Raw genomic sequence first — 22,383 nt, 5'->3', positions numbered from 1 at the left:
TGGGGATGGGGTTCTGGGGATGGGGAGGGGGCTGTGGGGATGGGGAGGGGGCTCTGGGGATGGGGATGGGGCTCTGGGGATGGGGAGGGGGCTGTGGGGATGGGGAGGGGGCTGTGGGGATGGGGAGGGGGTTCTGGGGATGGGGATGGGGTTCTGGGGATGGGGAGGGGGCTGTGGGGATGGGGAGGGGGCTGTGGGGATGCGGCTCCCCCGCGGCGCTGCCCGCGCTGCTCTCCGGACTCCCCTGCCCTCATTGCGATGGGCCCGGCCTGCCCAGCCTCCTAATCTGCGCTAAGTGGGACTGCCGATGAACGCCGCGATAAATTTAGAAAGAAATCTTTGTGTGGGTCAGAGGAAAAACACGGGGAAGCCGAGCTGGAGCGGCTCCCGTCTCCCCGGGCTCGTCCCTGCAGATTTCTCACCGCTGCCGCTCTCGCCAGAGGAGCCACGGGGCTCAGAGGTGGGCCAGACTCTGCTGGACTTTGTGAGCCACAAAATAAAAGATTTTTTAGTGATTTGACCGGGGAGCAGAGGGAGGAGGCTGCGCTGCCCCGGCTCCGACATTTCCGAGCCTCTTAAAGAGCAACTTTGCCTTCCCCAGGATTTGTTTATAAACACGAGCAGGGAGAGCAGTTGTGCTTAATTCCTCTCTCAGGCTCTTGCCTGCGCTGCCTGCTCCTGCCCAATGGCTTTTGTTAATCTCTTAAATTGTTTTAAAACAACAACAACAAAATAATGGCATTAGCGGTGCAAAATCCCCCGTGAAATCACCAGCACAGCCCCGCACCCCTCTCTAAAATCAGAACATTTCAAACTATTTTAGCATTTGCTGGTAAATTATATTGTACCAGAGCGAGGAGAGGAAAAGAATTTTCTGAATGTATTTCCTTTAATAAGCTATTAAGACGTTGTACTGCTAATTAAACTATTAATTAGACGTCTTATCGTTCCTAAACACGTTAGCATGTTGCCAAAGCAGCAATAAACCTCTGGGGCAAGAAGGAGATAAGGAAAGAAGGAAGATGCAAACATGAAGATTAAAAAATACGAAGAAAAAAAAAATTAAAGAAATAACAAATAAAAAATTAAGAGTCAGAAGGGTGATGTATTGGTTAATTTATAGGAATAAAAAAATAAATAACTTGAGAATGAATTTCCTGTGTGGATGCCCTTGGGGCACCTGTGTCTTACACAGGACAAAAAGGAACAGGGACTTTTCAGATCTTCGTTTTTCTGCAGCAGTGGGACCAGAAGTGGAACCCATCTTCCCCAAAACCAGGAATTAGGAAATTAAAAGAAAAAAAAAATCTGGGTTTTTTTTTCTTCTGCAGAGGAAAAACACCAGGAATTTTCAATAGGAAGATTTTAATTAAAGGAATTTCTGCATCTGACAGGCAGCACCCCAGGCTCGCCCAGCCTTGTTTTTCTGAAGTTAAGAAAGAAAATTCCCAGCCTTGCAGGACTTGGGGTGTTCCTCGCACGCTCTGAAGGTTTTTCCTCCTGTTCTTGTGGCTCCTTCAGGAATGAGGGGTCGGGAAACTCAGGGACAGCTCTGAACCACCCCGAGGTGCTGCTGCCACAGCCTTTGGGACCTTTGAGTCCCCCTGATCTCTGCCCATCTCAGGGTTTGCAGCACATTCCAGCGTTTTTGGACCCCAATTCCTCAGCTCAGTGGCTCTCAGGGGATGGATAATCTCATTTGTGTCTGTTCCTACAAATCAGCAGCAAATTAAACGGATCTGAAAGCCAAAATTAAAGGCTCCAAACACATGGGAAGTGCCTGTAATGCAAAGAGCTGTAAATATAATTTATTTTAGGGGGGTGGATGGGAAAGCCCTACACAGATGCTCTTACCTGGGAAGCAAAAACGGAATCATGGAAGTATTAAGGCTGGGAAAGACCTCTAAGATCAAGTCCACCACCATGGCTGGAAAAGGAGGAAAAAAACCAAAATGAGCTTGGTTGTGACCCTTTTGCAGCTCTGGAAATGCCTTTGTGGCCTTCTGATGGTGGCTGAGGTTTAGGCTGGCCCAAAGCTGCTGCTCTGGACACTGCTGGATCCCTGGCTGGGATTTCAGGGATGTCCCGGCCTCAGGACAAATTCTGGATTCCCTGGGTTGGATTTCAGGGATGAGGAAGTTCTCCAGCTTCACCAGGGCCTGAGGTGGGGCAGGGGATGTCACCAGAGCCCTCCTGGGCCACTCAATTCCCTGACTCAGCCCAAAACTCCTGTGTGGCCTTGCAGGGGATGGAGCAGCAGAAATGGGAGAATTCCCACAGGGGTTTTTGCAGGATCTGACACCGAGCAAGCAGAAAAAGGGAAAAAAACACAAAAAGAAAGAAAAAGGAAAGAAAGTGATGTGAAATCCAGGTTAGAAATGCCATTGTGGGTGTTCCCCGTGCCTGGAACACGAGCTGTCACTCTGTTACCCCTGGCATATCCCTGCCACAGCTCTCTTATTCCCTGTGATTCCATAATTCCATGGTTTCACTGATCCGGGGCTGGAATTCAGCACCGCTGCCCGGGGCTGGAGCTGTTTTTGGGAGCAGCTCTGCCAGGGCTCCATTCCCGAGTCCCAGCCGCCCTCTGGAGCCTGGGAGGGAGCTCTGGCAGAGCTCAGCCGGCAGGCAGCAGCATTGCAGCATGAATAAATAATCCTGCGCCTGGTCCTGCAACTAATGCTGGAATAGTGCTGAAATAATGCTGAAATAATGCTGAAATAATGCTGAAATAATCCTGCATCTGATCCTGCAACTAATGCTGAAATAATGTTGCAAATAATGCTGGAATAATGCTGAAATAATGCTAAAATAATGCTGCAATAATGCTGCAACTAATGCTGCAACTAATACTGCAAATAATGCTGAAATAATAATGCAATAATGGTGCAAATAATGTTCAAATAATGCTCAAATGATCCTGCAACAAATGCTACAAATAATGCCGCAATAATGCTGAAATAATGCTTCAATAATGCTGGAATAATTCTGCAGATAATGCTGGAATAATGCTGGAATAAGGCTGCAGATAATGCTGCAATAATGCAGGAATAATGCAGGAATAATGCTGCAATAACGCTGCAATAATGCTGCAATAACGCTGCAATAATGCTGCAATAATAATGCAGATAATGCTGCAATAACGCTGCAATAATGCTGCAGATAATGCTGCAATAATGCTGCAATAATGCTGCTGCCCCTCAGCATCCTCCCCTGGGCAGAGCGGGCTCTGGCCTCGCTGTGCTCTGCTCGGTTCCCCTGGGCTGCCCCAAACGCAGGAGCAGGAGCTGGGGAGGGTCAGACATCCCTGAGAGGAGAGAAAATCAGGAGAGATCCCCGTTCCCAGAGCTCCTGCCTTCAGCACAGCTCCACTGGAGCCCTGAAGGGCTCCCACGTGTCCCCCTGGGAATTTTCGGGCAGGGAACGTTGCTGGTTATTTCAGAGTGCCCAGAGCGAGGGAACCCTCACACAATCCCGGGATTTAGGCTGGAAAATCCCTCTGGGATCAGTGAACCCGATGCCCACCCTGAGCCCTGGGTGCCACCTCCAGGGACGGGGGCTCCAAACCTCCCTGGGCACTTCCAAGCCCTTTCCATGAGGAAATTCCCACTGCTGCCCAAGCTGAGCTCCAGCTCAGGCCAAGCCCAGCCCTGCACATCACTCTGGAATCTCATCCATTTTTCCAGGAACTAATTGGGTGTCTTAAACATCAAAAAAACCCAACAAATCAAACAAACGAGGTGTGTCTGCTGCACGTCACTCATCCTGCAGAGGTTTTTTTGGGAGAGGAATGTGCTCAGAGCCTTTATTCATGGGATTTCTGCTGGGAAAGAACCTGTCTGTGAGGTGTTGTCCTCCCATCCTGCTGGCAGCAGCCAGAGCCACGCATCCCACGGGGATAAACACGCTGGACACGGTGGAGAAACCGCTTTTAGTGCTTCATTATTTTTCTTTTTCGACCGGGATTATTTACAATGAGATCTGGGAGAAGCAATTCACACCAAAGCAAACAGCCTGGAATATTTTAATTGTGTTTAAGTGGCTCTTGCACCCACAAATAAAACCAGCCCCAGGTGGTGATGGATGCTGCTGTCATTGCTTTGAGCACTGTACCAGAAAAAAAATCCCTTCTCCTCAGGTGTTCAGCACTGAGAGAAATTTGGGATGAATTCACTTGTGAGAGGGTAGATCAGCTTCAAGGGCCATTTTTGGGCTTCTTTGGGGTGTGGAGGTGGCTGCTGGTGCTTGTGTTGAACCACAGCTCCTCCTGTCTGGCACAATCAGGGCTTTGGCTCCCTAAAAATGTGTTTGGGATGGGGAACAAACCTGCCCTGGGTCCCCCCGAGCTCCAGCAGCGCCTCCCTGGAGTGGGATCAGCATGGAGAGGGGCCAGACCTGCTCCTGCTGCTGGGATTTGGTGCTTCCCAAAGTGAAAATCCTGCTCTTTGCTCCTGGCCCAGAGAGAGGAATTCCCACTGCAGAGCTGGGGTTTTGTCTCCCTCTCATCCCTCCAGGAGCCCTTCGGCACCTCCCATCCCCAAATTCCTGCCCCAGACACCCACAGAGCCCAACCTCGCCTTCTCCATCTCACCCAAGGGATAAACTGCTGCCTCTGCCTGCCACAACCCCCAGCCCTGGCAGGAGGAGGCTGTGGCAGGACTCAGAGAAAAGGAAGTTGATATTTCAGCCTTGAATTCCACGTGGAAAGTTTTACAGAGCTTCAGCAAATTCTGCTGGAGTAGGAAACAGCAGAGGAGCCCTAAAGCACAGGAAGGGGTTAAATGCCTGATGGTGTCAGAAGAGGAAGAAATCCTGCACTTAAACATAAAGATGAGATTATAAACAACTCTGTTAACCAAAACTATCTGAAACCTGAGAGGTTTTTGTCACTGCAGTCCCAATTTAACTACTTTAGTCAGCCTAACATATTGCTACCAGAAATCCGGGCTGCTGGAGCCCAGCTCTGCCTCTGCTTTAAAGCTGTGGAGGGGCTGAGGGCCCTGGGATGTGTCCTGATGTTCTTCTAACAACAAAAACACAGAACAGCTGCAGAGAGGAGTCCTGTGTGCTCAGCAGGAGGAGGAGGAGGCGGCAGAAGAGCCGCTCTTGGGCAGCTCAGCGTGCTTCAGGCTGGTTTTGAAGTTCTCCACAGAGGCAATAATAAAGGTACAGAAGGTCTGCAATTCCCTGTATGTGCAGAGAAATCTCCTGCCCTGCCCTGGGGGCTGCTGCTCACATCTGGGTGTCGGCAGGGCTCTGCTGCCGGCCCGAGCGGCCGCTCCTGGAGGACGCCTGGCCCGTCCCGTTCTCCTGGGTGCCCCCGTTGAGGTTTGGGAGGTTTGGCTTCTCCTGCAGCTCCGCTGGCTCCTGGGATGGGCTCATCAGCATGCTGTTCCCCTGGCTCTCCGTGTAGTAGGGGTCTTCAGCCTGGCAGGGACACAAGGGACACGGTCAGGGAAGGGTGAGGGGTCCTGGCAGGGAGGACAAACAGCCCCAGGTCAGGGCACTGCTCTCGCTGACGAGGAGGGGAGCAGAGGGTCTGAACCAACGAGCAGCGAGAAAATCACCCAGAACTGCAGCCATTCCTCCAGCACCTGCCAGAGAAGCTGTTGGGGTTTGTTGTTTTCTCCCAAGCAGGTTTTGGAGCTGGCCTTGCCTTGGGACAGAACCTCTTTGGCCAAGGCAGAACCACCACGGGATGGAAATGGTGGAAATTGTCTCTTTTGCTTCCCTTGGCCTTCCTGTGGAGCTGTGGCAGAGCTGCACCTCTGCAGGGCCGGGCACTGCCTGTGAGGAGCATCCAGAGCTGCCCCCATCCCCTCACAAGAGCTCCCCAGACGTTGTGCAGCCCTGGGATTGGCAGTGGTGGCAATTCCCAGCTGGAATTCCCTCAGCAGCACCCAGCACTCCCCTGGCTGGAGCTCGCTCTGTCTCCTTTCCATGGGTGGGCTGGAATCCTCAGCTGGGGTTGGGACTGGCACTGCCAGGGGTTTCCAGGGAAACTGAGGCAGCGTGACACAGACATTTCCCAGCTCTGTGCTCTGGGGACATCCTCAAATGTCCCTGGGGGCTCCCAGGCTGCTCTTGCTGGGCAGTGATGGGGAATCATCGCTTTACACAGGGTCACATCCCCCAAAAGTCACCAAAAGGTGGGGAGGAGTCCTCAGGGTCAGCCTGCCTGGAGAGGGGAGAGTGGAAATAGGAAATTTCTGCCTCTTTCTTTCTTTCTTGATACATTTTATTGCCATGGCTGGTGGGGGGAAATTGCCTTTATTACAGCATGGGTACAGACACGGGACTCACACAAAGGAATGGAAATTAAAGGGCGTCACTTTTAATGACACATTCAAAAGGTTTCAGTGGCTCTGGAGGGCTCTTGCTGGATCAGTTCTTGATCAAAAAAAACAACATTTTTTTTTGATCACAAAAAAAAAATGAACAAAAAACCCCATATTTTGCTGAGCAAAAATAAGCGTTAGAGCTGGAATTGGGTGCGGGAAAGGGGCGGTGCTGCTGCTGCAGGAGCTGATTTTGGAAGAGGAGAGAGGCTCCCCTTCCCCCTGTGCAGTGAGCACAGAGCACAGGGGTGTCCATCCCCCTGTTCTCCCCCCTGGGCTCCTCTCTAGCTGCGGCTCTGCCACCTGTAAGCACTGACCAGCCTCTCTCCCGCGGGGCTCCAGCTGCGCCGCTTCATCAGGAAATATCCAGCCAGGCCCAGGAAGGCCAGCAGCAGCCCAGATGTGACCAGCGCGATCAGCGTCTTCTGAGAAGAGTCCCTCTGGCTCCTCCTGCTCTCCTTTTTAAGGGATTCTATTCCAAACTGGAAAAAAATAAAACAAAAAACAAACCCCAAAACACCAAAGAGAGCCGGGAGTGGGACAAACAGGAAACGTTTGCATCTGCTGCACAGGCTTCAAACAATGGTGCTCCTCACCTCGGGAAACAGAGCTGGGCTGTGCTGCCCCAGCCCTGGGAGCCCTCACGTCCTCACAGCCTCATTCCCAGCCTCCTGTGGCACTGGGAATTTTGTCCTCTGGAGCACAGCCCAGGGGAGATCTGAGTGCTGCAGCTCTGCCATTTATACCCCGAGAGCCACTGGCAGCCTCAGGGTATTAATTATCATCATTAATTAGCATTAATATCAGCCTGGGCCCCTGGGGAAGCTGAGAGTGACTGTTGGGGTCTCACCTTTGCTAAGAAAGTGCTTTTACACTTTTTGCCTTTTTCTTTTTTTTGCTAAGGAAGCATTTTCCAGAGCCTTTTCAGGCATTTCTGCCCCCATGGGTTGTGCTGGGTCCCTTGTGCTGCATCAGCCACAGAATCCCAGGATGGTTTGGGTTGGAAGGGACCCTAAAAATCACCCAGTGCCACCCTGCCATGGGCAGGGACACCTCCCGCTGTCCCAGGGTGTTCTGAGCCCACCCAGCCTGGACTGGGATCCCCTCAGGCACCTCCAAACTGGAGCAGGGCCCAGTCTGAGCATCTCCCCCAGCCCAGCTGAGCTGGGCTTAACTGAACCTCCCACCCCTCCTGGCCAGGAGCTGAATTCGCTCCAGGGATTTACCTGTTCCCAGTGAGACTTCTGGAGCGCGTTCAGCAGGTTGTCAGGGTCTGCAAGGTTGGAAACAGGAGAGCACACGACACTTATTGATCACTTATTGATCACACATTGATCACACATTGATCACTTATTGATCACACATTGATCACACACATTGATCACATCACACACTGATCACACATTGATCACACATTGATCACACATTGATCACACATTGATCACACATTGATTACACCACACACATTGATCACATCACACACGTTGATCACGTTACACACACATTGATCACACACTGATCACATGTTGATCACATCACACTGATCACGCACTGATCACTCATTGATCACACACTGATCACACATTGATTACACCACACACATTGATCACACACTGATCACACATTGATCATACACGGGTCACACATTGATCACACATTGATTATACCACACACACTGATCACACATTGATCACATCACACACACTTATTACACACTGATCACTTATTGATCACACATTGATCACACACTGATCACACATTGATTACACCACACACATTGATCACATCACACAAACTGATCACACACATTGATCACACCACACACATTGATCACATCACACATCGATCACAAATGGATCACACACTGATCACATCACACACATTGATCACACACTGACCACACATTGATCACACACTGATCACACACTGATCATACACTGATCACTCATTGATCACACATTGATTATACCACACACACTGATCACACATTGATCACACCACACACATTGATCACACATTGATCATACATTGATCACACCACACACATTGATCACATCACACATCGATCACAAACGGATCACACACATTGATCACACACTGATCACACACTGACAACACATTGATTATACCACACACTGATCACACATTGATCACACACTGATCACACATTGATCATACACTGATCACTCATTGATCACACATTGATTATACCACACACACTGATCACACATTGATCACACACTGATCACACATTGATTATACCACACACTGATCACACATTGATTATACCACACACTGATCACACATTGATCACACACTGATCACACATTGATCACACACTGATCACACATTGATCACACCACACACATTGATCACACATTGATCACACACTGATCACATTACACACACTGATCACACCACACACACTGATCACACACATTGATCAGCTCACACACACTGATCACACCACACACGTTGCACACACTGATCCACACACCCCCTCCATGAGCCCCACACCCTGCAGCTCGTGGCACACCCAAGGGCCTGGCTGTGCACAGCCAGGGTGGCTCCTGGAGGTGGCTCCACGGCCTCAGGGATGCAGCAGGACCCCAGAAGAAGGAGCAGAACTGCAGAGAGGTTTCTCCTCCCAGGATCTGTCTCCCAGCCCTTCCCTGTCCCACTGCCCACACCGTTAGCTGTGGATCACAGCCAAGGAATCAGCTCCACTGACCTTTCTCTCCTTTGAGGATGAGGAGCAAGCAGTCCCTGTCCAGGCTGGAGGGAGTGAGTTTGATCTCGCAGGGGGAGTCCACGGTGTGGGTTCTATTTTCACATACTGCTTGCCACAAATCCCATCCCTTCCTCTCTAAGAAGTTTTCCTGCAAAATTTTCAGCAAGAGCAGCCATTAAACCAAGCAAAGTGAGCAATCCTCAGCCTCAGCCACGCTGGTGGAGGTGTTGTGCTTTCCCCTTTGAATTTTGGGGAAAGCTGAGCTGGGTGTCAGACCCTCCTCTCCCACCCCAACACCTTGGAGGTGCTCATTTCTCATTAACTTAATGAGAATTAATAAAACAGAGATATTCTTAGCAACCCTTGAAAATGGCATTTAAACAAAGCTAAATTTAGGCCCTGGATCTCACGGCAAGTGTCCCCAGTTTTTGGGCTGGAACAACTGAAGAGCCCTATTGTTTCAGAGTCCCAGGCAGGGGCTGGGAAAGGAGGGAAATAACAAAGAAGCGTTGAGCCTTCCTGTTTAGGAAATGTCTTCAATGTTTTTGCTAGGTTGCTGATCAAAGGCTAGGTAAAAAAACCACAAATTTCTCACATTTTAGAGCTGAACTGACTCTGGGCTGGAAGAGGAAGAGGAGTGAGGAGCTGCAGCCTTTGTGGGCCAGTTTCTGGATCAGACAGGATGGGTTTTCTCCTGGGGGCTGCTTCCAGGCTCTCAGGCAGAGCCTGGCCTTGCTAAAACCCTTCCTGAGCCCTGTCCTGGGCCCAAGCCCACGCTGGGGCTGTGTGAGAGCCCCCTTGTCCTGGCAAGGGCTCGGTGCCCTCCTCGCTGTGCCCCGGAGCTGCCCCGGGCTCGGCTCCCTCCATCCTCCATGTGAAACTCCTCCACGGGAGAACAACAAACAAATCATTCTCGGCTGTTTCTATAGAGCTTGGCTCGGGCACAGGAAGGCCAAGATGGAACAAGAGACCCAAGTGAGCATTTTCCTTTCTCTGCTGTGGAAAGAACTCATCGGAGTGTCAGAGTTTCCCTTCGCAATTAGCGGCGCCGGGTGCCAGCTGATTGCTCATTTGCCTCGGGAAAGGCCAGCAGGAGAGAGGGACAGGAGGTCCCTGCTGGCTGCTGCCCTCCAGGACTGCTCTAATCTGGTTCCCAGCTCCAGCCTGAGCCGCCTGCTCCCACCGCAGCGCCGGGAGGGTGCTGGAATTGGGGATGTTCGGGTGTTTTTTTGGGTGTGTGAGCTGTGCCTGTGTGGCAGGCTCTGGATGCTCTGCCTGCATCCCCAGGGCAGCACAAACCCTGTGCCCGGACGGGATCAGAGCCCACTAGATGGCATCTGAGATCGGGATCCCGCAGGATATTCCCGGTGAATTCCTGCTCCTGTAAACAGGAACGAGCCTAAATGCCATTTAATCACTCATCCGCACAGGAAAGCCGAGCCAGACTCGCTCGTCCTAAGTGGCAGCAGCACGGCTCAGTGACAAATTGTACATTTATAATAATATATAAAATATAAACAACATAAATCGTACATTTTAGATACATTTCACACCCTCTTTCCACTTTCCACCCTCTGGGGCAGGCTGTGCCTCCAGTGGGAATGGTTTCTGCCTCCCACCCACAGCAGATCCCCTTCTGCTGCTAAAAATGTCTCATTTTTGGTGCACAAGGCCAAGGACGGTCACAGAGAGCCCTGGGTCCCTCAGGAGCTGTTGGGGACACTGGGCAGCCCTTTCCAATGCCCTGTTTTCTTTCCTAGGGCACTTGGCAAGACAAAAAAGGGCACTTTTGTTCCCAACAGGGAAGAGGAAGAAGAAGAACAAAGGCAGTTTCCCGTTGGACGCGGTGGGAGATGCTTCAGGAGCTGAGCTGACCCCGCAGCTCAGGGCAAGGATTGATGGGGTTGGGGGGTTGCATTTCCCCCTTTGGGATGCAGCCCTTGGGGACCATCCCCTCCTGCAGGCCATGGCACCCCCCCAGCCCGGCCAGCCCGCGGCCCCCGGGGCACTCACACAGCTCCGGGACTCGTTGAGCCGCAGGCAGATGGCTCCGGTGTCCCCCTCGTCCCTGGCACGGTGGCACCTGATGGCAGCGGGGGCAGGCTGGCAGGGAGAGCACACAGCGCTGCTGTCAGTGGGGCTGGGGGTCAGTGCAGCCCCCAGGCAGCCCCATCCTCAGCATCCTCATCATCCTCACCATCCTCAGCATCCTCACCATCCTCAGCATCCTCACCGTCCTCATCCTCAGCATCCTCACCATCCTCAGCATCCTCACCATCCTCATCCTCAGCATCCTCATCCTCAGTGTCCTCATCCTCATCATCCTCACCATCCTCAGCATCCTCACCGTCCTCATCATCCTCATCCTCATCATCCTCACCATCCTCAGCATCCTCACCGTCCTCATCATCCTCATCCTCATCATCCTCACCGTCCTCATCCTCAGCATCCTCACCATCCTCAGCATCCTCAGCATCTTCATCCTCAGCATCCTCATCCTCAGTGTCCTCACCATCCTCACCATCCTCACCATCCTCACCACCCAGCCCCATCCTCATCCTCCCCATCCTCCCCACCCTCACTCACCTCAGGGCTCGGGGCCGGCTGCGGGGCCGTGGTGGCCGTTGGCACAGGGGGATGCTCCGAGGTGGCCACAGAGCTGCTCCCGGTCACCGTGGAGGCCGTGGTGTCCGTCCCTGTGTCCCTGGGCTGTGTCGGGGGGTCCCGGGCTGTGGAGACCCCTGGAGTCCCGTGTGGCCCCACCGAGGTGTCCAGCAGTGAGGTGGGGGCCGGGCTGGGCTGGGGGCTCGTCCTCATCTGCTCTGGGAGCCCCGCTGATGTCGGGCTGGTGGCCATGGACCCGGCCACGGTTCCAGCTTGGAGGAAACACGAGGAGAAGGACTCTGGGCACCTGTGCCAGGGCCTGCCCACCCTACCAAGGAACAATTCCTTCCCAATATCTAATTTAAATCTCCCCTCCTGCAGCTTGAGGCCATTCCCCCTTGTCCTCTCCTCCCAAAGACTCTCTTCCCACGCGTGGTGAGACAAACATCACTGAGCTTTTTGTTTTGACCAGGACGGGGCTGAGCCGCCTGGGTTGGGCGTCCCCAGGTGGGATTTTTTGGGGTGGAATTAAAGCTTTTCACCACACTCAGCCTCTCTTTTTTTCGAGAGCACAAACCATGGCGAGCCCACACACTTCATAAATCTAATTATTCCCACCAACTCTACCAGGAACCAGAGAGGGAAGCAAGGGAGGGGTTACCAGAGGTTGGTTTGGCGCTGCTGGCGTGTCCCGTGGCTGTGCTGGCGGTGCTGGCTGTCCCACTGCTGCCGTCCCTCGCTGCCGTCGCTGTGGGGGTGTCCGCCGTGCTCCTGGCAGCGCAGCCTGGGGGAACACGCAGCTCTCAGGGGCTGCTGAGCCCCCAGCCCAGCCCTCAGCCCCTGTGGGAAAGCAGGAAAGCTTTAGCTGCTCTCCCAAATTCGCTTTTTCTCGCCCCAAACTGGCAGGAAGGCTCAGGGCGCGTCTGGGAGAGGCTCAGGGGTGGAACTTTGCGTTTGGGTGACACCAGACTCTGGTGCAGCCCTTGCAGGTCTCGTTCCTACCCTCACCCCATCCTCAGCTCACTGGTGGATGCACAAAGCTCTGCACAAAGCTGGATTTCAGAGGAGGTTGGGTTTGTAATCCTGGGAGGAAAGAATCAAGCCTTGGAAGAGATCACTTGTGTGCCTCAGGACAGATAAGTTGGATTTACAGTTGCAGGCACAATCTCAAAGTAAATAGAAACATTCCCATTGGCTTGGGATCAGCCCTGACTCATGAGCGAAAACATCTTTGGAGGTAAAGCAGAATGTTTGGAGAGCGGTTTGCTGCTCTAACTTAAAGTTTATATATTGCTTCCTGCTGCGTTGCAGAGATGACACTTCCAGCTTTTCCTGCTGAAATGAGCTGTGTGAGTCAGTGAAAATGCATTTTCCCTCATTCCTTAACCTTCTCTCTCCCTAAGATCTATTCCCACTTTTAACAAACAGCTTCAGTCTCTACCCCAGGGCTCATGGTGTTTAAGATTCTTATCCAGGCACTGAAGAGAAAATCACACAGAATGTGTTGTTTCATTTGTAGCTCTGCCCAGGGGAGCCCCAGCTCCAAGAAAAGTTACTTCATCCTCCCAAACCACCCTGAGAGATGGAGCAGCTCTGGCAGGTCCTGAGCAGCTCCAGCCCCACTGGGAGCTGGGGCACTGGGCACTGGCAGGGGGCTGGCAGGAGCTGCTCTGTGCCCCCACGCCAGGACTTGGCTCCCCAGAGCCTGGGGGTTGGTGAGGAGCAGAGCCCGAGCTCACCGGGGCTCGTTTTGGCCGTGGCTGCTGGGGCAGGGCTGGTCCTGAGGGCAAAGAGGGGCCCAGGCTGGTCCTGTGGGGTTGCCCCCACTGGAGCTGCCCATCCTGATCCATCTTCATCCACCCTATCCATCCCATCCCATCCCATCCCATCCCATCCCATCCCATCCCATCCCATCCCATCCCATCCCATCCCATCCCTCCCACCCCATCCTGGGCTGCAGCTGCTCAGGGGCCCTGCTGAGGGCTCAGTGCAGGTGTCTGGAGCTGGAGTCCAGGTTCTGGCACAGATTTTATTTCTGGGGGAGAAGTTCCTTCTCCTCCAAGACAATTCCAGCTGGTTAGGTCACCGAGTTTTCCTGCTGGCTTTTAACAAATCCAGAGCGGAGGAACCTCTGCGTGCCCGGAGCCAGGAGCAGCACAGGGCCAGGGCCAGGCTTTAGGCACAGCTCCGTGTCCTCGTGGCCACCAGCAGGAAACTTCATCAGCAGCAGAACAATGCAGTGCCTGGGCTTGACCTCCCCGAGTGCCACAGCCACCCAAGCACCTCTGAGCTCTTCCAGATGTTCCTAAAGCACCCCAGGTTGTTCTGATCAAAGCCTTTTCAGCACTGGATGTTGCGGTGGAAGCCTGGCTGTTGCTCAGAGTCATCTGGGAGAGGAGCTGTCACTTTGGATTTCTTTTTCTTGCCTTTCTTGGAGCGTGTGCAGGAGCTTTTCCACCAAACATGGATCAGGTTTGGTTTTGAAATCTTTGGGCTCATGAGATAGATAATGATCCAGATGTGGGCTGGATAATCCACGTGGTGCTCAGCTAAAGAGGGTTATTTATTGCACCATACATTTTTAATGGCTTTATTAAACTTTGTGAGTTTGTTAGGATTGAGGGTTTAGAGTTTAAGCCAAGCTATTTATTAACCTGGGAGAAATCTTCACCTGGCAATGCAAATGCGTGCAGGAGCAAAACCATGCAGGGATGGGAAAGAAAATTGCACTTCCCAGCACCCATGGAGTTCACCCACCTAGGTTTTAAAAAGTAAATTATTTTTTAAAGATATTTTAATAATGGGGCTTAGGAAGGATCTTAGATTGAATAAAGAAAAGGCAACAGTATAAATGTTAAACTTGCTCCAAGACTCATCCCTGAGCACGAAGCTGGGGCCACAGAGAAGCTCTGCAGTGGCAAAAGGTCAGGAGAGAGGAGGAAAGTTTCCATCACTGGATCCCAATCCTGCACCCACAGCAAGCAAAACTGAGGGGGCTGAATCCCACTGGGAACCTCCGGGAACCTGCAGCTCCTGAGCTGATCCTGGCTCAGATCCCCTGGTTAATTCTGGCAACCTTCCTGCTCAACCCCTGGCTCCTTGTGCTGGTCCAGGGAGCATCTCCAGCCCTGGGCCAGGGGAACATCTCCAGCCCTGGGCCAGGGGAACATCTCCAGTCCTGGGCCAGGGGAACATCTCCAGCCCTGGGCCAGGGGAGTTCCTCCAGCCCCATCTCTAACTGAGCTCATTCCCAGGCTCCACAAGCGCTCCAGGAGCTCCAGGGGCTGCAAAGGGATGCTCTGGGCTGGCACAAGGGCACTGCTGGTCCCAGGGCTGCAGAGGAGGGTGAGGAACCACAGGATGTGGGAGAGGAGGGTGGAGGAACCACGGGGTGCAGGAGAGGAGCTCTGGAGCTAGGGGAGGCAGAGGAGGAGGGTAAAGGATCCATGGGATGCAGGAGAGGAGGATAGATGAACCATGGGATGAAGGAAAGGAGCTCTGGAGCCAGGGGATGCAGGAGAGGAGGGTAAAGGAGCCAGGGGATGCAGGAGAGGAGGGTAAAGGATCCATGGGATGCAGGAGAGGAGTATAGAGGATCCATGGGATGCAGGAAAGGAGGGTAAAGGAACCATGGGATGAAGGAAAGGAGCTCTGGAGCCAGGGGATGCAGGAGAGGAGGGTAAAGGATCCATGGGATGCAGGAGAGGAGGATAGATGAACCATGGGATGAAGGAAAGGAGCTCTGGAGCCAGGGGATGCAGAGCCCTGGGGCTGGAGCCAGCCCCAGCTCCCCTCAGCAGCCCCTCCAAGGACTCCAGCCGGCATTACTCATGCCTTTCCAGCTCCACAGCTCTCAGCCATGTGGCAGGAATTCAAGCGGGTGGAGCCCTCTTCCCTCTGGAAATATCTGATAAAAATCCCTTCCCTCCCCCTTTTCCTTCGCTCAGACAGGATGTGGGTGTGGGGCTGGGGGGCTGGGGGAGCCCCCCGAGCTGCCACACCAAAGTCCAGCTGTTTCTCCAAGGCTTTCCTTGGGGTTGGGGCCTCTCGGGCAGCTCAGCACCTTCCCGGGGCTGAGATTTCTCCTGGCTGGAGCAGCAGCCTCTAAAGGATGTTAAACTCGAGCAGCTGGAAGTTTTAAAGTCTCTTTTCCCTCTCCTGATATTCAGAACTTTCCTAAGTGTTGCAAAAGGAGTGGAGGAAAGGAAGAACGTGTGAAAATGGCAGGAAAAGAGATTTCTCTGGAAATCAAGCTTGGCGGAGATGAATGAAAAGTATATAAAACAGAAAGATGAAAGGTTAAGTAAAAGAAATAAAGAGTTTTTATTAGGTGCAAATGCAATCCATGCTCCCTTTTCCAGCCCTGAGACAAGCACAGGACAGCTCTCCATGTGCTTTATCCATCCCCACTTTTCCAGGACATGCTCCCAGCATCCTCCCAGGAGCTTGGGAGGGTCTGGGAGCAGCAGCCCACTCCACAGACCGGGGGTGGCTGTAAACCTCTCCCGTGCTCCTGGAAACTCAGGCAGAGCCCCAGAGATCGGGGCAGAGGCCAGGAGAGCATTTCCAGGGGATTTGCTGCCTTCCAAGTTGGGTTTCCCAGGGGATTCTCTCCTGTGGGGTCAGATCCCAGACCCCGAGCTCCATCCTGCCCCACCACATCCACACCCCACATCTGTGGGACTCCTGTCCCTGTCCCAGTGGGGCACGAGGGGTTTTCCTATAAAACACGGAGGTGTCCTGGGAGCAGGAGGAGCCCGCTGCTCCCACCCTCAGCAGCGCTGCCAGGAGCAGCTCGAGCCCAAAGCCACAGGATCGGGATTTCCATGGGAATTGCACAACCGGAGCCTTTGATGGATTCTCTGGGACTCCCCAGGGAGCTGGGGAACAGGCAGAGCCCCAGGGATGAGCTGCCTGACTTCTTCCAGCAGCTACAACCAACTCCTGCACTCCCAGCCAGGAATATCCTGCAGGAATCACGGCCATGGGCTGTGCAGGGACATGAATTAATCCTGCAGCATCAAAGCCTCTGCTGCCCAATGGCTCTGCCCTTCCAAAATCTGAACTTTTTATCACTTTTCCATCACTTTTGTTTTGTACAAGGAGCTCAAGGTTTGGAACTCGAGGTTTGAGGCTCAAGGTTTGCCTCATGCCTTTGTCTCACACCCTCACAGCCCTGAATGTCATTTTACTCAAATAAAATTGATTTTTTTTTATTTAATTCCTGTAAAATTAACACAGACTGGAGGGTCAGCCAGCAGCTCAGGTGAGCAATTTACCTGGGCAGCCAGGGGAACACAAAAGGAGCTCTGTGAAACAGGAGAACAAAACCCAGCGAATTCCTGCAATAGATCTCGTCGCTCACATTTGTGTGAGTAAGAAAAAATTACATTTGAGGAGACACCCGCAGGCTCCTGGCTCCTGTCCCAGCACACCAGGCAACACACACAGTGCTGCTTCACTTTTTTAGTCCTTTTTTATTACCTCATGGCTGTTGGGTTTGGGACAAAAATGATAATATTTCCCTAAAATACAACCCTTTAAAAAGTAGCACCTCGAGAAAAATCTCGGTGCTGTTATTCATTGCTTCATATGATGAATATTTGAAGAGCTGCAATAGGAGATTTTAATATTTATGGAGATTCATTTGATTTCCAGCAAATGTTTAGTTCCAACCACAAAACAAAAGCGTGGCTCATTTACACCAGCGAGACAACTTGAACTGCGGCTGCACCCTTTTCCTGCCACATTCCCATCCCCTCTCCTTATCCAGGATTTTTTAGGGAGTTCAGATCCCCATCCCTGCCCTTTTCAGAGCAGCAGTGAGTTTTTTTCCCCGGGGATGCCGATGCAAACGCTGTAAATGTCACCGCAGGGTTTTTGGGTGGGAATCCCAAAATTTCGGATCCCAAACTCCTGGAGGAGCCTCTTCCCCCCGAGCTGCTGCTGCTGCCAGGAGCTGCCCCACGCCGCTGTCCCTGCTGTGACTTTGGGGGTCAATACTCACCAGCCAGCTCCAGCACGCAGAGGGTGATGCCCAGGAGCTGCCTCCACTTCATGGCTGTGGGAATTCCCAAAAGCGGCGTTCCCTACTCCCAAAAAAGCGCCGCTTTTGGGACCCGGGCTCCTCAGTCCTGCAGCAGCTCTGAGCTCATGCGGCTTTGCTTGGAGTTCAAGCCTTTGAGATCACTCACTTTGTGGGGTGGGTTTCTCTTCAGGGGTTGTGCTTGTGGTCCGGGACTGCGAGGTGGAGTTTCTCCGCTTTGATTTCCCAGTTTTATATAGTTCATGGCAAGCTCTCTATCACTTAGGTAATTTTCTCCTCCCCACTTTCCTGCCAGCAGCTTCAAAACAAACAAAAGATCAGCCCTCTCCCCAGCGAAGGATCCCAAAGGCTGGCCGGGATTAACTCTTTCCTGAGAGCTGCTGCTTTCCTGGCTGGGGGAGGGCAGGGACGGAGCCTGATCCAGCTGGATGCAGGGCTTGAGGCTGGGCTTCCCTCCGAGCACGGCAAGCACAGCCCGAGGAGCTCAGGGATGGGGGGAAGCCCCAGGTGCAGCCCAGCACACTCCAGGAGAGGTCCCAGCACCGTGGGAAACAGGGGAATGCTCAAGTTGGGCTTCAGGATCAGGGATTTTCTCAGCAAATGAAGCGAGGAGCTCAAGGATGTGGAATCATCGCTGAGCTGAAGCCACTCCATTAACTCCAGTGCAAGAGTGAGATGGGTTGGAGAAGGGCTGGGTCAGAGAAAAGCCACAGGCAAAATCTTTGGCATTAAAGCTGGAGCAGGAGCAGGACAGGAGAGCAAGAACTTCCCCGAGCTCGTTGGGAAAGCGGTGTGGGAGCCCTGGGAGCGGCACAGAACACCGGCTGCAGCTTTGAGCTCAGCAAGGGGAGCTGAGCTCTCTGGTTCTGCACTGCAGGCACCTGGGACCAGCTCAGGAAGGGCAGGACCAGGGATTCTCTGTGTCCTCACATGGGAATGGCCATCCCTGGGATGCTCCAGGCCATGCTGGATGGGATTTGGAGCAGCCTGGGGTAGTGGATGGGATTTGGAGCAGCCTGGGATCCACGGCAGGGAGTGGAATTAGAGAATCCTTCATGCCCCTTCCAACCCAAACCAGTCTGGGGGTCAAACTTTGGTCTTTGGGTATAAAAAAGCAGGAGATGAACACTTGGGAAACTCAACTCCAGTCTTAATTCCATCTTTTCTTTTACACCTGGGTGTGCTGAAGGAGTCATTGGGAGCAGGAAATCGAAAAGTGAGGTGGACAGGAAAAAAAGCTGTGGAAGGAAGGATGAGGAAGCTCTTACTCAGTGTAATATCTTTTTGTGGGTGCTCCTGTGACACTTCTACAGTCACAGAATCACAGAAACCGGTTTGGGTTTTAAGGGAGCTAAAGTCTCATTCCAAGCCCCTGCCCTGGGCAGGAATCACCATCATTTGGTTACAGCCAGCAAAGGATTAAAAAGCACAAAAAACCCCAGGATGGTGTTACCTACAAAGAAATCCTCAAATAATATTTCCACATTTATTGTGGGACAAAATTCCAGTAGCTTTTGCCTTTAGCATGGTACAGGAGTTGGATGAGATGGTGTTTAAATGTCCCTTCCAACTCAAAGCCTTCTGTGATTCTGTGGCAGGAAAATGTTTCTTGGAAGGAAACATCTGCAGCTCAGCAAAGGGCTCCAACATCTATATAAAGATTTCTATTATGTTCAGTAATCTATTGCTGACTGACAGAGACACACAGCTCTATTAAAGGCCAAAATATCCTGGAAAAATGTGATCTAAAACCTGAGTGTGGGCACAGCCCTGCTGACTCCAACAGCTCCCACCAAGAATTTTCCCTTTTTTCCCTTTTTTCCTTTTTTTCCCTTTTTTCCTCCCTCAAACAGACACGCACACATTGGGAAGCGCCTGACTCAGTGTGTAACCAGGTTTTACATTGCATATCAGCCCAGAAAATGAATTCAGAGATGAAATGTGAAAGGCAGAGTGAGACAAGAGTCTTATTTAAATAACAGATATGTTTTTGTCTATGAAAGTGAGAATTTGGGTTGAATAACATGACTGGAAATCAGAGTGATAGATTCATAGAGGAGTTTGGGTTGAAAAGGACATTAAAGACCATCCCATTCCCCCCCTACTGTGGACAGGGACACTTTCCATAGCCCAGGCTGCTCCTGGATGAAAGAAACCAACGAGATCATCTGGGTTTGGCTGCTGGGTTTGTCTCACCTTTCAAAACCAAACCAGAAATAGCGAGCTGGACTAAAATTAGGCCGTGGCTGGGTCTGGCAGACACCGTGCACGGGAAGTTCATGGGTTTGGTTTCCAGTGGAAGCTGGTTTGCATTGGAACGACGTTCCCTGTGTCAGAGATGTGGGATTTCATTCCTATTTATGCACTTCCCATGTCAGAGCATCCCACAGAGCTCCTTTTGGGAGAGTGGCTCAGCTAAGCACAGGGAAATCCAACATTTCCTCAAAGGAAGAGCCACAAACCCACAGAATAAGTGACTTATTGAGATAATTCCCGAACTGAATGCGCTGTCCTCAGAGGATTTCCATGGACTGGCCCAGGGATGCCTCCATCCATGAACCTCTCAGGTTTTTGAGCCTGCTCATTCCCGTGCTGCAGGGATTGCTGTGCTGGACACACGGCAGCGGAACCCTGCTTCCCCCCACAGCTGACAAAAACCTGACCCAGCCTAACAAAGAGCAAGCCAGGCTTTGTTGTTGTGCACACACCTCCCAGCATATCCTGAATATCCCAAATATCCAGCTGTGACCAGGCCCTCCAGTTATTTCTGTTTATTCCATGAGTGGGAGGCACCACCTTTTCTCATGGATACAACCCTCCCTTTAAACCCGTTCAAAGTGACTCCAGCAAACCCTGCAGGATTATTTCCTTTCTCTCAGAGCCCCAACACCTTTTTTATGGCCAGGAATGGCAAGACCACAATAAGGAACATGCCCTTGAATTATCTCGCAGCACTCAGCATCAGCTGTATCAGGTTAACAACGCCTGAGCCAATTCCAACCCAACATTTACGGGATCGAGCGTCCAAATTCCGTCCGGCACGGCCGTGAGGGCTCGCTCACACGGGCTGGGATTTTGTCCAAGTGTTTAAGGGTGATTGAATTTAATTGTGAGTGATGCAATAGACATATGGCTGGGAAGCTATATGCCAGGAAACATGTTTTCTATAAGTATTTTAGCAGGCAGATGGCACACAATGGTTTCAGTGCGGTCATTTCCTCACCTCCTAAAAGTTACTATTTTGGACAGATGAAATAATCCCATTCCCACCATCCTCCCAAGGCAGCAGCACTGCTGACCCAGAGGATGTGCAGTGTTTGGGGGCTATTTCTGTGCAAAATCAAATAAATCAACCTTGCACCCACCTCCCCATTGCCATTCATGGGTTTCAAAGCAGTTTAATAACTTTCCCACTTAAACTGGAGCGAGTAATAACTCTCCACAGCACTTCCAAGGCACGGGGAGGCACTTGGAGCAGGGCCATGCCACGGGGAAAACCCAAAGGACACAAATTCTGCATCCCAACCCTCAGCTTGAGCAAGCAGAGTGCCCCATTCCCAGACAGAGCAGCTCCCTCTCCTACCTCCAGCACGCTCAGCCCCCAAAAACTGCTGGTGGAGGAGGAGGAGATGCTGCAGGAGGAGATCCAGCTTTGGGGAATGGTGGACAGCCAGAGAAGAGCATGGAGCTGCAAATTAAATGGGATTTAGTGAAGTTTGGGTTGTTTCTCCTAGGAAGATGCTGTTGGGATCACATCTGCTTTGGCACAGCACCAAATCCTGCCCAGGGCTGAGCAAGGACAGCTCCTGTCCCTGCAGGGGAGCACAAACTCTGCTCTGAGCAGGCAATTCCTGGGATGGACCGATGGGGTTCAGCTCCTGAGGGAAAAACTGATGGGGTTCAATTCCTGAGGGATGGATGGATGGATGGATGGATGGATGGATGGATGGATGATGGATGATGGATGGATGGATGGATGGATGATGGATGGATGATGGATGTATGGATGGATGATGGATGGATGGATGGATGGATGGATGGATGGATGGATGATGGATGGATGGATGATGGATGGATGGATGGATGGATGGATGGATGGAGGGATGGATGATGGATGGATGGATGGATGGATGGATGGATGGATGGATGGATGATGGATGATGGATGATGGATGGATGATGGATGATGGATGGATGGATGGATGGATGGATGATGGATGGATGGATGGATGATGGATGGATGGATGGATGGATGGATGGATGGATGGGGTTCAGTTCCTGAGGGAAAAACTGATGGGGTTCAGCTCTTGAGGGAAAAACTGATGGAGTTCACCTAAAGAAGGTCAAAGAGCCCCAAAGCTGCCCCTGATATCATCATCCTCGTTGTGATCTCCTTAAAAACTTGTCATCCATTTGTTTTATTGTGCTGGGATCTGCAGGGTGGCGTAATCATACTGTAACTGTCGGGGCAGGAAATGCTTCCTTCAGAAACTCCATCCCGAGCCTCCTGCAGGCCATCCTTTGTGGGGAGGCAGCTCTGGAGAGGCTGCTGCCTCAATTTCTGCACCAGAGTGTCCTGAAGGCCCTGGGAGTGCCCTGGGCATGCTGCCCTCCTGCACAGGGAGACTAAAACCTCTCCCTGAATCCTTCCTTTTTTCTCCTCCA

General features: G+C 52.0%; 1 protein-coding gene across 3 annotated transcripts; it reads right to left on the bottom strand.

Moving 5' to 3' along the window:
- Positions 1-3,925: 3,925 nt before the first annotated feature.
- Positions 3,926-18,257, bottom strand: CD34 (CD34 molecule). 3 transcript variants are annotated; one of them, XM_086861791.1, is made up of 8 exons: positions 17,681-18,257; positions 12,335-12,457; positions 11,656-11,945; positions 11,083-11,172; positions 9,070-9,217; positions 7,565-7,611; positions 6,656-6,820; positions 3,926-5,427 (listed from the first exon to the last, which is right to left on the bottom strand). In XM_086861791.1, the coding sequence occupies exons 1-8, from the start codon at positions 17,730-17,732 to the stop codon at positions 5,233-5,235; spliced, it is 1,110 nt and encodes a 369-aa protein (XP_086717917.1). In that variant the 5' UTR covers positions 17,733-18,257; the 3' UTR covers positions 3,926-5,232. The 3 variants fall into 3 exon arrangements, with proteins under 3 accessions (XP_086717917.1, XP_086717919.1, XP_086717918.1); XM_086861793.1 differs by lacking the exon at positions 17,681-18,257 and adding an exon at positions 12,682-12,822 and having other exon boundaries at positions 12,335-12,513; XM_086861792.1 differs by lacking the exon at positions 17,681-18,257 and adding an exon at positions 12,682-12,797.
- Positions 18,258-22,383: the final 4,126 nt, after the last annotated feature.

The sequence above is a fragment of the Cyanistes caeruleus genome, chromosome 24, assembly GCF_971803275.1.
Source record: "Cyanistes caeruleus chromosome 24, bCyaCae1.hap1.1, whole genome shotgun sequence".
Lineage (NCBI taxonomy): Eukaryota > Metazoa > Chordata > Aves > Passeriformes > Paridae > Cyanistes > Cyanistes caeruleus.
This window is presented reverse-complemented; position numbering and strand designations above follow the sequence as displayed.

Bases quoted from the DNA above. Each gene is read 5' to 3' on its own strand.
- CD34 (XM_086861791.1), bottom strand. From the start codon at position 17,732: ATGAAGTGGAGGCAGCTCCTGGGCATCACCCTCTGCGTGCTGGAGCTG. The intron at 11,173-11,655 runs GTGAGTGAGGGT...TCTCCCTGCCAG, and splicing joins AGCCGGCCCCGAGCCCTGAG to CCTGCCCCCGCTGCCATCAG. The intron at 6,821-7,564 runs GTAAATCCCTGG...ATTTTTTTCCAG, and splicing joins AGAAGTCTCACTGGGAACAG to TTTGGAATAGAATCCCTTAA.